Raw genomic sequence first — 12,819 nt, 5'->3', positions numbered from 1 at the left:
AATTATTTATTTATTTCTTTATTTATTTATTTCTTTATTTATTTAGTTATTTGTTTTTTTTTTCTATTTAAATACACACACACACACACACATTTTCAGAACCGCTTGTCCCTGACGGGGTTACGGGGAACCGGAGCCAACCCGGCAACACAGGGCGTTAGGCCGGAGGGGGAAGGGGACACACCCAGGACGGGACGCCAGTCCGCCGCAAGGCACCCCAAGCGGGACTTGAACCCCAGACCCACCGGAGAGTAGGACTGCAGTCCAACCCACTGCGCCACCGCACCCCCCTCTCTATTTAAATACTTTTATGAAATACTTCTAGGAAATACTTTTATGACTTGCTTTAGTATTTAGCACCGAAGAGAGACACACGTCGTCTGAAGCGCTTGTCGCATTCAGGGTCGCGGGGAGCCGGAGCCTAACCCAGCAACACAGGGCATAAGGCTGGAGGGGGAGGGGACACACCCAGGACGACACGTCAGTCCATCGCAAGGCACCCTAAGCGGGACTTGAACCCCAGACCCACCGGAGAGCAGGACCCACTGCGCCACTGCACCACTGCCCCTTCAGTTTACTAATAAACCTATTTCTTCATTAATATTAGGCAAGGATTTTTATTACTTTTTCTATGACTGCAACGTATTTTTCGATTTTAGTTGCAAAACCTGGGGCCGCCAACTTTCAGCACCCCTCAGCGAATCCCTGGCTTTGCCTTATTATAAAATTGGTCTGGCATGTCTATCAGAGGGTGGCGTGGTGGTGGCGTGGTGGGTTGGACCAGGTCCTGCTCTCTGGGGGCTCTGAGGTTCGAATCCCGCTTGGGGTGCCCTGCAAAGGACTGGTGTCCTGTCCTGGGTGTGTCCCCTCCCCCTCCAGCCTCGCGCCCTGTGTTGCCGGGTTGGGCTCCAGCTCCCCGCAACCCTGTATGGGACAAGCGGTTCAGACAATGTGTGTGTGTCCGTTAGCTCCGGAGCTCCTTGCAAAGGGCTCAACATGAAGGAGTTAGTGACAGTGCATCCAACATCCTCCTTTGCCCCGATTCACAGGAGCGGCTCCTGCTGTCGCTGCTTCCAGCCCACATTGCGAGGGTGATGAAGGCCGAGATCATCCACCGGCTGCAGGGCCCCAACTTCGGCCAGGCGGAGAACACCAACAACTTCCACAACCTGTATGTGCAGCGGCACACCAACGTCAGGTGCGTGCACTTCGCCCTCTTCCCTCGTGTTCTGCTCTATAGTTTTGTGGGCAATCTGACCGCAGTAATAGCTTTTTCGTTAAACTTGCGTGGAGATTTTTCATTTCCCAGAGTCACTCCTGCTCCTGCCGCGGATCTGTCAAGTGAGACCTTTCTAGAGCACAGGGGCTGCGGTGGCCGAAGGTTTAAACAGGGCATCTCCATAATACATGGTGTTGTGCTTCAACGCTATGCAAACGCCCAATATAAATTTTTATAGCTTCAAGCATTGGCAGTAAACCTCATGGTGTTCGGTGGTGAACGAGGAAGCTAATCGGTCACCGGAGATACGGCCAGAACAGGCGTTCGCCGCTCGACTGCGCTCCTGTTGAATAATCCATGAGACGGAAATGTTTAGACTCGACTTAATTTTAGTCGCGGGGAACAAAATGATAAAAAGCCTTTTTTCCAAATCAGCTGAGTAAAGTATGACTCTGCGGACACCGAAGGGTTTTTCTCTGTGGAGAACGCCAGGCAATCCTGCATCCTGTGACACCTGAAATATACACCTGCCCTGCTTCCCTTGGTTCGATGCGCTTCGCAGGGGGTGCTGATCCAAGGACTCGCAAGGGGGTCCATCCTCTTTACTCTACCAACCTTACTTATTTCAATTAACAGGTTGCTAAATACAGCACGTTTTGGACCTCACCTTTGCTTCAGCCGCTGTTCCTGTAGCCTTGTGGTTGTGGTCGGCCCCAGAGGCACACACACACCTCTGTGTTGACCACCTAACAGGGCAATGTCGTCAAATCCATATCCAGTGAGATCGTGTCTTCCACTGCTCCGAGTTTTCATCTGAACAGCTCTAATTTTGTCATAATTTTTGAGAGACAGAGCAGTAGCATCATCCCGTATTTACATTGCATTTACTTACGTAGCAGACACTTTTGTCCAACGCGGCTTCCAATGAACTCTATGTAGTGTTATCAGCCCACGCACCTTATTTACCACGGTGACTTACACTGCTAGATACACTACTTACAACGGGTCACTCACCCATACATCAGTGGAACACACACACACTCTCTCTGTCACTCGCACACTGTGGGGGAACCTCAACAGCATGTCTTTGGAGCGTGGGAGGAAACCAGAGCACCCAGAGAAAACCCACACAGACACGGGGAGAACATGCAAACTCACACAGACTGAGCAGTGATCGAACCCACATCCTCTCGCACCACCCAGGCGCTGTGCCACCATGCCGCCCTCTATTATGCCTATTTACGGGGGCGGATGCGGGAGTGCCCACAGTAGGAGGGAGACATATTTAGGGTGACTGTAAACAGGAAGCAGGTGGAGCAGAGCCAGTTGAAATAGATGGTTGGAAAACAATCCAAGCTGATTAATCAATAGCGAGGGTAGGCAAAGGCCGTTTTCCCTCCAAATACTGCTTGTAGGGTTACAGATTCCTTGTAGCTCATAGGTATTGATGGGCAAATTAAAGAGCCAGGGTTCCTCCCTAACTTACTACAAACACCTTGAGGACCTGAAATGAAAAGACATTGCATGAGCGGGATGTTTCTTCTCTTGTTTGTGGAATATATTCTTCCGTTACTCCGGGGTCAGATAGAAAACATACGAAGCGGCAAGTGAACGTTGCTAAATACTCTCTTTTCTCGCAACCTGCGTCATGACAATTGCCCTCAAGGGTGCACCTTTGCACAGGCCACTTACGCAACTTGGAATGACTCACTCCACAAATCCATGGAAATACGTAGGTGTGTGGGAGACGGGACCATCAGACTGTTTCGTAAACAAACTGCAGAAACGATTTAAAAAAAAAAACTAAATCCGAATGCAAATTTTATGGACCGTTGGGTCATAACTGTATTCTTTATATCCAACGTATGTCTTCAAAAGTCCTACAGCGATAACTTGTGCTGCTGTGTGTTCAGTGTCCTGTATGTAAACATGTGCTGGAAACTGCAGCCCCACCGATGACTTCTCCAGCACGATGACATATGTGAAGCTCCATGTGCAGATGATAGTGTGGAGCAGTTGCGCAAGTCTGGAACATACAGTATACGCAGCACTTACCTCCCTCTCTAGATGGGCTACAGCTGGATTTAGATCAAGAATGAGTAAAGCCATTAAACCTCTCCTATCCACAGTACAACTGTTTCTTAATCATTTCATTAAAGATTTTTTTTGGTTTATTAATAGGTTCAGACCGCATCGCAAGGTGTAACGAATGAAGGTAACATATGTGTTGTGCCTTTCGCAGTATTCTGTATGCGGACATTGTGGGATTCACACGCTTGGCCAGCGACTGCTCCCCTGGGGAGCTGGTCTACATGCTCAACGAACTCTTCGGCAAATTCGATCAGATCGCGAAGGTACGTATCTCCTCGGCTCCCGCGCCTCCATCCGTCGGGGGGCCGAGCGGCGCTGCGGCGATCCCGCTTCCCAGGGCAGCCGTCCACACGGTTGCCAACGCAGCTCGCGCTATCTGGGCTTTGCAATTCCGCGACGACCTTACTGTTTATGGGCCGACGCAGCTGACGGCTCGCAGGTCAATTCCATATAAGCGAGTCAATAAGAGAGGGAGTACAGTTCAAACACGCTGCATTTCGATCAAGCTACAAAGGGTTGAACACACAATAGGTTACACGGTACGTATGTATGATGATGATGCTCATGATGATGCTCATGATGATGCTGATTATTATTATTTTTATTATTGAACCCTTTGTTGCCTCTATTGCCCAGTGACAGCCGGTTGAGCAGTGATGCTGAATTGGCGTTACGTGTGTCAAGGACACAAGCTTACCGATCAATAACAACTTGGCTGTATTTCGTTCTTATAATCCAGACCTCCACAACCTCACTGTTGCATAAGTGATGAAGGGGGGGTAAAGGTTCAGTTGGAGGGGGGTCTCCCTGGATTAGCTTAGGTAAAGTCAGATGCCTGTGATAGTCATGTTGTGGAAGTTTGCAGCTAAACTTGTCAAAATATCACAGTTTTTTACACACTGATCTCACACGGAGCTCCGGGGGGGGATCCCAGACATGGATGCTTGCCAGATGTTTTTTTCGTAACTAGTTCATCCTCCATTTCACCTGGAATGCACAGTGCGCGCCTCACACAGCACACACTTCCTCAGCCTGATTTCCACTGTTCTTCGCAATTTCTCCTCATCGCTTGCGCTACACCCACGTGAGAATAATGGTCACAATATTTAATAATAGATCTAACAAAAAGCAATAGGGACAGCTGGTGGTGTAGTGGTCGGAGCAAGTGCCTTTGGACTCAAAGGTCGTAGGTTTGAACCTCACCTCTGGCTGTAGTACCCTTGAGCAAGGTACTTACCCTCAGTTGCTCCAGTAAAATTACCCTGCTGTATAAATGGGTAAATAATTGTAATCTTAACATTGTAAGGTACTTTGGAGAAAAGCTCAATGAACAAATGTAAATGACAGCCTGGTGGGGCACATTTTAGATGTAATATCGGAGGCTATACTCTTGTTGCGTGCGATGGCCACATACAGACCTATGGGTGATATCAGTTTTATTCGTATTTTCATCGTTTATATGCGATTTACTGCTGGGGTCTCCGTCTCTCGCTCTCTGGTGTGTCACGGCCTCGTTTATTTTAGGAGAACGAATGCATGCGGATTAAAATCCTTGGCGACTGCTACTACTGCGTGTCGGGCCTCCCGGAGTCTCTGCCCAACCATGCCAAGAACTGTGTGAAGATGGGACTCGACATGTGCGAAGCGATCAAGTGAGTGTATCAACACGCTCATCTTTTTCAAACTCTGCAGATCTTGCTGAAACGGCATGTTGAACCCAGGAAAGAAACAATGACCTGCCGCAGCCGAGTGGGAAACTCTTCCTTTCGCTTCCTTTCCGCTGTGCTTCACTGTCACTCTTTATTGATTTCACTGATTTTCACCGATTTAACTGATGCTGTTGCATGGAAACGTTTGCTTTTGACAGAAATAATGTCTTGTTGCGCAATCCTCAGAGCGGTTCCAAATTATGATAATGTTTCACAAATTATGATGGTTCACTTGCAAGCTGTAGGGCACTCACGTTCGTTTTTGTGACACTTGTATTTACAAACAATTTCTACTGAAATACTCTATTTTCGGGGGGCACGGTGGGTTGGACCGGGTCCTGCTCTCCGGTGGGTTGTGGGTTCAAGTCCCGCTTGGAGTGCCTTGTGTTGGACTGGCGTCCCGTCCTGGATGTGTTCCCTCCCCCTCCAGCTTTTCACCCTGTGTTGCCGGGTTGGGATCCGGCTCCCCCGCGACCCTGTATGGGACAAGCGGCTTCAGATGATGTGTGTGTGTATACTCTATTTTCCATCATGCCTTTCAAAGATACAATGTAGAACTTGTGTTCTGATTTTTAAACATCTGAAAGGCAATATTATGAAATAAACAAATAGGAAAGGCAAAAATAAAAATATCTCTTATGATAATGACAGTAAAGTGCTGATTTATAATTTGGTGATTTATAGAATTTTTCACTGTTGAAGCATCTGTATTCGACACCTTTGTGCAAGTTTATTCTCCATACTGTATATTTGGCTATGTATCATTCTATTAATTTAGCACAAGAACATTTTTTGTAACCAATTACTGTCCATTCTCACTTTTATAGAGCATTTGAAATCTGATTTTTTCCAAATCACCATTTTAATTATATTTCTAAACGTGCAATTGTCAACATTAAAATTTCACAATATGCCCGTACTGAAATACTGTTAAAGAATATGAAGAAATAATGAACAGATTACGAAACAAAAGGATTTTCGGGTTACTTTAAGCCGCAATACAATATAACAGCGTATAAACAAGCCACCGACATTTCTAGGATCCATATTAATTTTATTTGCTTACGCACAGTTGTTTTCTTAGGTTGAGGGTTTAATTTTTTTATATAGAGTATATGTCTTTAGGCATGACTTTTAACATATATCTCTATAGGTCAATTACTTCTCAATGTTTGTGCTCTGTTATAAAAAAGACATTAGCCTTGGGGAAGCACATAGACTTTCCTGCTCCTTTCAAACTCCCTCATTACAGCTATGATCATTTTTCCTGGGGGGGGCGTCTGACTTGTGTTCGAAGGCATGTTATTTAAAGTAAACTAGGAGCAACGCGCCACAAATACACCCAAAACCACACACATCAGCGAAAGCTGCCGCGGTCCCTCCGGCTCTTCCCCTCAGCTCCGGTGACGTGCGGCGAGGTCGGCGGGGCTTTCCGAGGCCCTCGTCCTGTTGTCTTTGCCCCGCTGTGATTCGAGGGTAAACACAGCGTGGAACGGCAATGATGAAGCTCTCAGCTGTGGACGAGGCTTCTGATAAATTACACGCAAATTACCTGCAGCTGCCTTTTCTCTTTAGTCTCATTAGGAGCTGCGAGAGTAGAGCTCTTCTCTTTCTTACTCCCCGGCCTGATTTAAACAGCGTTTCTACATATACTCTACGAGCCGAAAAGAATCCATCGCTATAGCCTGCAAGCCGATGATTCTTTATCAATATGCAAGAATATTTGGAATTACTGGAAGTTGACGCTGCCTTGGTTTTCTCTTTGCGTTTTGATGTTTACCCACAAAGTTGGTATTAGGTTTTGTATATTTTAGCACAAGAATATATTTTGTAGTTAATATCTGTCCATCCTCACCCTTATGGTCCCTGTTGTCCAAATTACCAAATGGGTACACACACACACACAATTTGAAATCACTTGGCCCAGGGGGGGTTGTGGCAAACTAGAGCCCAACCCAGCAGCACAGGACACAAGGCTGGAGGGGGAGGGGACACACCCAGGAGGGGACGCCAGTCCATTGCAAGGCACCCACTGTGCCACTGCACTCCCTTACTGGATGTGTTTTAGTAATATTTTGAAATGTGAATTTCAAGCATTAAAATTTCTAATACACCTATATTATAATATCACAGGGGGGTGAGGTGGTGCAGTGGCACAGCGAGCCTGACCGGGGCCTGCTCTTAAGTGGGACTGGGGTTCGAGTCCTACTTGGGGTGCCTTGCAGTGGACTGGCATCCAGTCCAGGGTGTGTTTCCTCCCTCTCCAGCCTTGTGCCCTGTGTTGCTGGGTTAGGCTCCGGTTTGCCTGAGGACAAGTGGTTTCAGGCAGTGTGTATGCATAATAGCATAACACGGAATACAAAGCAAGTTATATCATCATTCAAATAAATACTATCTGAAGGCAATTGTGACAAATTCATTTAAGCACTTACAGAATAGCAAAGTAAAAAGTGCATAAACAAAGCACAAACATTTATAGGGTACTTATTACTTTTACTTTTATTTACGGGGTGGCATAGTGAGTAGTGCTGCTGTCTCACAGCACCTGGCTGGTGCGAGAGAATGTGGGTTCGATCCCCGCTCAGTCTGTGTGAAGTTTGCATGTTTGCCCTGTGTCTGTGTGGGTTTCCTGTACACTCCAAAAACATGCTGTTGAGGTTCCCCTGTAGTGTGTGAGTGACAGAGGGTGAGAGTGTGTTCCACTGATGTCTGGATGAGTGACCCAGTGTAAGTAGTGCATCTAGCAGTGTAAGTCACCGCGGTGAATAAGGTGTGTGGGCTCATAACACTACATAGAGTTATTGGAAGTCGCTTTGGAGAAAAGCATCTGCTAAATGTAAAATTATTGATTGCAACCAGAGTAGGATACCTTTCTAAAGGGAAGGGTGCAAAGATCAGAACCCATCCTGGGTGCCCACTGTCCACTGCCTCAGCTTGGAGATGAGCACTGGGGGGTCACGCATGTGTATTCACACGCTCAACTCTTCGTGGTGGCCGACCCACAGTTTGAGGGGGTCATTGGGCCTGCAGCGTTATTTTTTCTTTTTTTAAACGAGTATCTGAAATAATAATCAGAATATGTATTTATATTTACATAAATGCTACATGGTGCTGTAGTAAACTGTCTCAGCACTTCCCACAAATCGTTTCCAAAAGTACAATAAAAAATGTGCGGCTTAGTGTATGTTTTAATGTACTTTAATCAAACAGTTATGTAATTGTTCTTAGCCTTTCTAAAATGTAAGATAAGAGATTGGTTTCTTCAGCTTTGCTTCAGTTTCAGATCAAATAACTGATTTTGTCCAAACATTGAGCTGAAGCACAATGAGCAACTTTCTCACATAGACACAAATTGAAGTGCTGTGGTTGGTTTAACATGGCTGAATTAGTCTGGTTAATGCAATCGATGGCTCAGTGAAGCATCATTAATGAAGAACTCAGATCAGCCCTCAGGTGAACACGAACAGGGGTTTGATAAAAGCAGCTTTGTGAAACATTGGTGAGTCTGCTGATCTGTCGCCTTTAGATGCTCTCTTGTGTCCCGCAGTGGCGTGTTCCCATCTTCTCCACCTTTCTTTCTTTTCGACGCGCTGAACTATTGTGAGGGGGAGCGTGGTGGCGGCACAGTGGGTTGGACCGGGTCCTGCTCTCTGGTGGGTCTGGGGTTTGAGTCCCACTTGGGGTGCTTTGCGATGGAGTGGCGTCCTGTCCTGGGTGTGTCCCCTCCCCCTCCAGCCTTATGCCCTGTGTTGCCGGGTTAGGCTCCAGCTCCCCGCGACTCCCAAATGGGACAAGTGGTTCAGACAACGTGTGTGTGTGTGTGCGCACAGTTCTGTTCTTCACATAGGCCTGTCTGGACACAAAGCACTGGTGGGTGAAAGACAGAAAACCTTTTTTTTTGGTCTCGTGTCATTCAGCTCCACCAAATTTTGCCTCGTCGGCCTGCAATTTTTTTTTTTTTTTTATCCCTGTAACACGTCAAAGCAATCACTGCAGTCTTACTGTGTGTCTGTAACTGATTGAAACTAATGCACTTGTGATAATTTTAATTGAACCAAGTGAGACTCCCACCAAGTCAGAAAGAAAATTTCTAATAATAGCCTGATTATGATGCAGCAAGTGTGCCATTAATGTTTCCGTCTTCTGAGGGCGAACAAAGCCTGATGTGTTGGACTAAAGCAATCGCGGGAAATTTGGCAGCAGACGGGTCTTTCTCGGTGCTGAATTTACAATGAAAGTGGGATCTGCTAAGTGTGCAAGCTGCAATATACATATTTAAATTTGGGGTGAGATGTATGGCGCATAAAAATAGCACAGAAGAGCAGAATAGACACAAGGCAGGATTTGCATATCGCTGTATGATTAATTTACCATAAGAAAGCAAATGTAAAGAGGAATGATAGTTAACAAATTATCCTGTCTTCACATGCATAAAATTTTGATCTGAAACATCGGCATACACATATTTTTGCTGCACAAGCAGTTATTGATAATGGATAATCAAATGTTAAGACTGACAGAGTTCCTAACACCTTGGTAACATTGGTTGTCTGGAAGCTACGAGTTTTCTTTTTTTAATTAATTTATTTTCAAAAGTGATACAGTTAATAAATGGATGTTTATATTATTTACATGTTTTTTTATTAGGGAGTTGCAACCTGAATGTACTACAGTAAAACAGTTATTTCTTATTTTATTTTTATCTTTTTATTTTTATTAATTATTAAATAATTATTATTACTCCAGTAATAGTAATAATTATTTTACAGTATTACATTATTAATAATTATTTTTACAATATTACAGTAATAATTATTTTACTGGAGTAATTCTCTACAACAGCAAAGTCCTTTCCAGGACTTGAGCTGACAACATTCAGGTTGCAGCTGTCTCATAAATAAAAATGATAATGTTTTGACGCATGATTGTCTGCAAAGCAACAAAATATTAGTAACATTTCTACTTCTCATTTTCACATCATGCATATCGTACTGGTAGAAATGTTCGTGTCATGAGAAGTTAGGTGTTGCTACCCTTAAAGGCAAATTCAAAATCCATGTTTGGTTTGATTTCCACAGGAAAGTTCGGGATGCCACTGGTGTCGACATCAATATGAGGGTTGGAGTGCATTCCGGCAACGTTCTGTGCGGAGTCATTGGCCTTCAGAAATGGCAATATGATGTTTGGTCACATGACGTTACATTAGCCAATCATATGGAGGCGGGCGGCGTACCTGGGTAATATTTCTCCCTTCACGTTGCACAGAAAGAAATATTTTAACCTTCTGTTGACATGAAAGTCCCACCATGATGAAATTCAACCAATGACTAATGATAAATAATAATGGTAAAACAATGAAATAATTATACAAAATAATTTTCATTATTAACTAATAATTTATAATAAAATATTAATTTCTTATGGCCAAGATGTATAAGATAAGTAATTCAGCATATTTACCCAAGAAGTTAACATGCACACAAAGTATTAATAATCTGTTCTGGAACAGTATGCCATCTTTACTTAGGACCCTTTGGAGTCACATTAAATGTAGTGGGTAAAAGTTGACAAAGGTCACAATATTAATTGTTAATCTAAAGGTACAGGCCAACAAATACGAGGAACTCTCCTCCTCCCTCTGCAGGCGAGTCCACATCTCGTCCGTAACGCTCGAGCACCTGAACGGAGCATACAAAGTGGAGGACGGGGACGGTCAGAGCCGAGACCCCTACCTAAAGGAGCACGGGGTCGTCACCTACCTCGTCGTCAACCCCAAAGTAAGGACCCCCCACCAGGGTGCTACTGCAGTACGAATCTCGAATAACCGCATACTTTTGACATTACGTTTCCCATAATGTCATCCATGTCTTTTACGATTGTATGACTTGTACTTCGACATACATCTCATCTTATTTTATTGCCTTGGGTACAAGACACTGAGGAAATAATTTGCAGAGTCAGAAAGTGAGAATTTCTTTTCTTCATGCCCTTCCCTCGCCAGCGTTTAACTATGCGGCATCCTAATGTCAGTCTGGAGGGACGTTTAAAATGGTTCATTTTACTCACACGTGACTTTGGGAGAAAGGGAACTAGAGCATGGCAGAACCAACATCACAATCAGATTTCTCTCACATAAATTTGTGGTAGAAGCTTTGAGTACGTTGAGGGTGACGTTTATTTGTTTAGCTGACACTTTTCTCTGAAGCAAATTACATTGTTAGGATACCTGCAAGAATTTATCCATTTACGCAGCTGAGGTATGAGCGGAGCTATGTGCTCGGCTGTAGGTTTGAATCCGGATTCGGATGTGCAGAGTTTGCACGTTCTCCCTGTGCTCGCATCCAAAGACACGTGAAAAAGAAGGCAGTAGTACAACAACATGAAGGAGATACCTACTTACACTACCCTAGACATTAGTAGAAAGGTTAAATACTTAGCTTGATCGAGATACACAGGTATGGAAGAGCGGGAATTATTCATGAGGTGATGCGATGCCTCACAGTCTGTGGTTGAATCCAGAGAGAGGAACACAACGAGGGCTCAGTGATGGGAACACACACCCACATCTTTTTCCCATACAGGGCCTGTAAATACCAAGAAGCTCAAAGAAGAAAAGCGTATTTTGACCCCAGCGCAGAGCGAGCTGATTGTATTTTGACCCGTAGGCCGAGAAGCGCAGCCCGCAGCTCCACTGCCGCCCACGGCCCGCTCTGGATGGACCCAAGATGAGGGCGTCTGTGAGGATGACCCGCTACCTGGAGTCATGGGGGGCCGCCAAGCCTTTTGCTCACCTGCAACACCGCGACAGCATGACGACGGAAAACGGCAAGATCAAAACCACTGTGAGAATCCCCTAGCGTGCCTGTAGCTGTTTAGCGCAGTTAGCATAGCTAGCATGGCTAGCTGCTTTCTCATAGCACGGCATCGGCGTGACCTGCACGTCATTTCCTAAGGGGTTCTGCGTGCTGGACGGTCCCATCCGCAGCAGGGAACATTCTGAACTCTGTTACTGTAAATGAGAAAGCACAACACAAACAGAAGAATTATCTACACTGTTGATGATGCTATCGCTCAGCACCTGGCGGGTTTTCTTTAACAGTTTGCGCATTTACACGGCTTGACCAAATATACAGCTGAAACAGTGACGTCCTGATTCTGTAATCTCATATCCGTGAGTGCTGCACTGCTTCTAGTAAGATTATTGCATTGTATGAGCAGAAGAGAATACCACAGTAGATTGTTTAAGAATGAGGTCTTAGTAAAAGCATCTGAACATGTGCATACTGAGTCATGCCATGGTGTGTAAAACATACTGAACTTTTATACTTTCTTCCTTTGAGTCACCTCCACCTGCAGCAGGGCGACAATAATTACCTGGTAAAGATGTAATTCAAAAAAAAATCAGTGTATATATGTACTAAGTGTTCATATTTTTCGCATTTCTAAGGATGTGCCAATGGGACAGTATCATTTCCAGAGTCGTTCTGAAAGGTGGGTGAAGCGACTAAATATATTCAGATATTGACATTATGCTAAAAGAATGCATTTTCAGTAAATAATATTTTTATGGTAATATGAGAAAAATGGTAATATTTGATTCGCTTAGGCAAAAGAAATCTTCATAGTTATCAGTTTTCCTTGGCTTGTTTAGCCTTTTTGGAAATATGACTTTTAATATGGCTTTTTTTACAAAAATAAAAACTGGCCATCTAAAAAATGAAGGATTCACTCTATACCCAACCCATTCATCCACTCGCTGCAGTCGAAGCGCATACGTTTTGGAGTTGTTTATTCTCAGAG

At 44.6% G+C, this 12,819-nt stretch overlaps 1 protein-coding gene across 3 annotated transcripts in view; it reads left to right on the top strand.

Annotated features, from left to right (window-relative positions):
• adcy2b (adenylate cyclase 2b (brain)) overlaps positions 1–12,819 on the top strand; it is a 61,572-nt gene that overhangs the window by 26,057 nt on the left and 22,696 nt on the right. For all 3 annotated transcript variants that reach the window (XM_029248484.1, XM_018727041.2, XM_018727042.2), the window contains 7 exons: positions 1,050–1,198; positions 3,462–3,573; positions 4,835–4,962; positions 10,098–10,256; positions 10,664–10,796; positions 11,685–11,861; positions 12,467–12,510. In XM_029248484.1, the coding sequence (XP_029104317.1) occupies positions 1,050–1,198; positions 3,462–3,573; positions 4,835–4,962; positions 10,098–10,256; positions 10,664–10,796; positions 11,685–11,861; positions 12,467–12,510 (902 nt within the window). The remainder of the gene's footprint in view (positions 1–1,049; positions 1,199–3,461; positions 3,574–4,834; positions 4,963–10,097; positions 10,257–10,663; positions 10,797–11,684; positions 11,862–12,466; positions 12,511–12,819) is intronic.

This window comes from Scleropages formosus, chromosome 23 (assembly GCF_900964775.1).
Source record: "Scleropages formosus chromosome 23, fSclFor1.1, whole genome shotgun sequence".
NCBI lineage: Eukaryota > Metazoa > Chordata > Actinopteri > Osteoglossiformes > Osteoglossidae > Scleropages > Scleropages formosus.
Note: the sequence above shows the minus strand (reverse complement) of the source record. Positions and strands in the feature narration are given on the sequence as shown.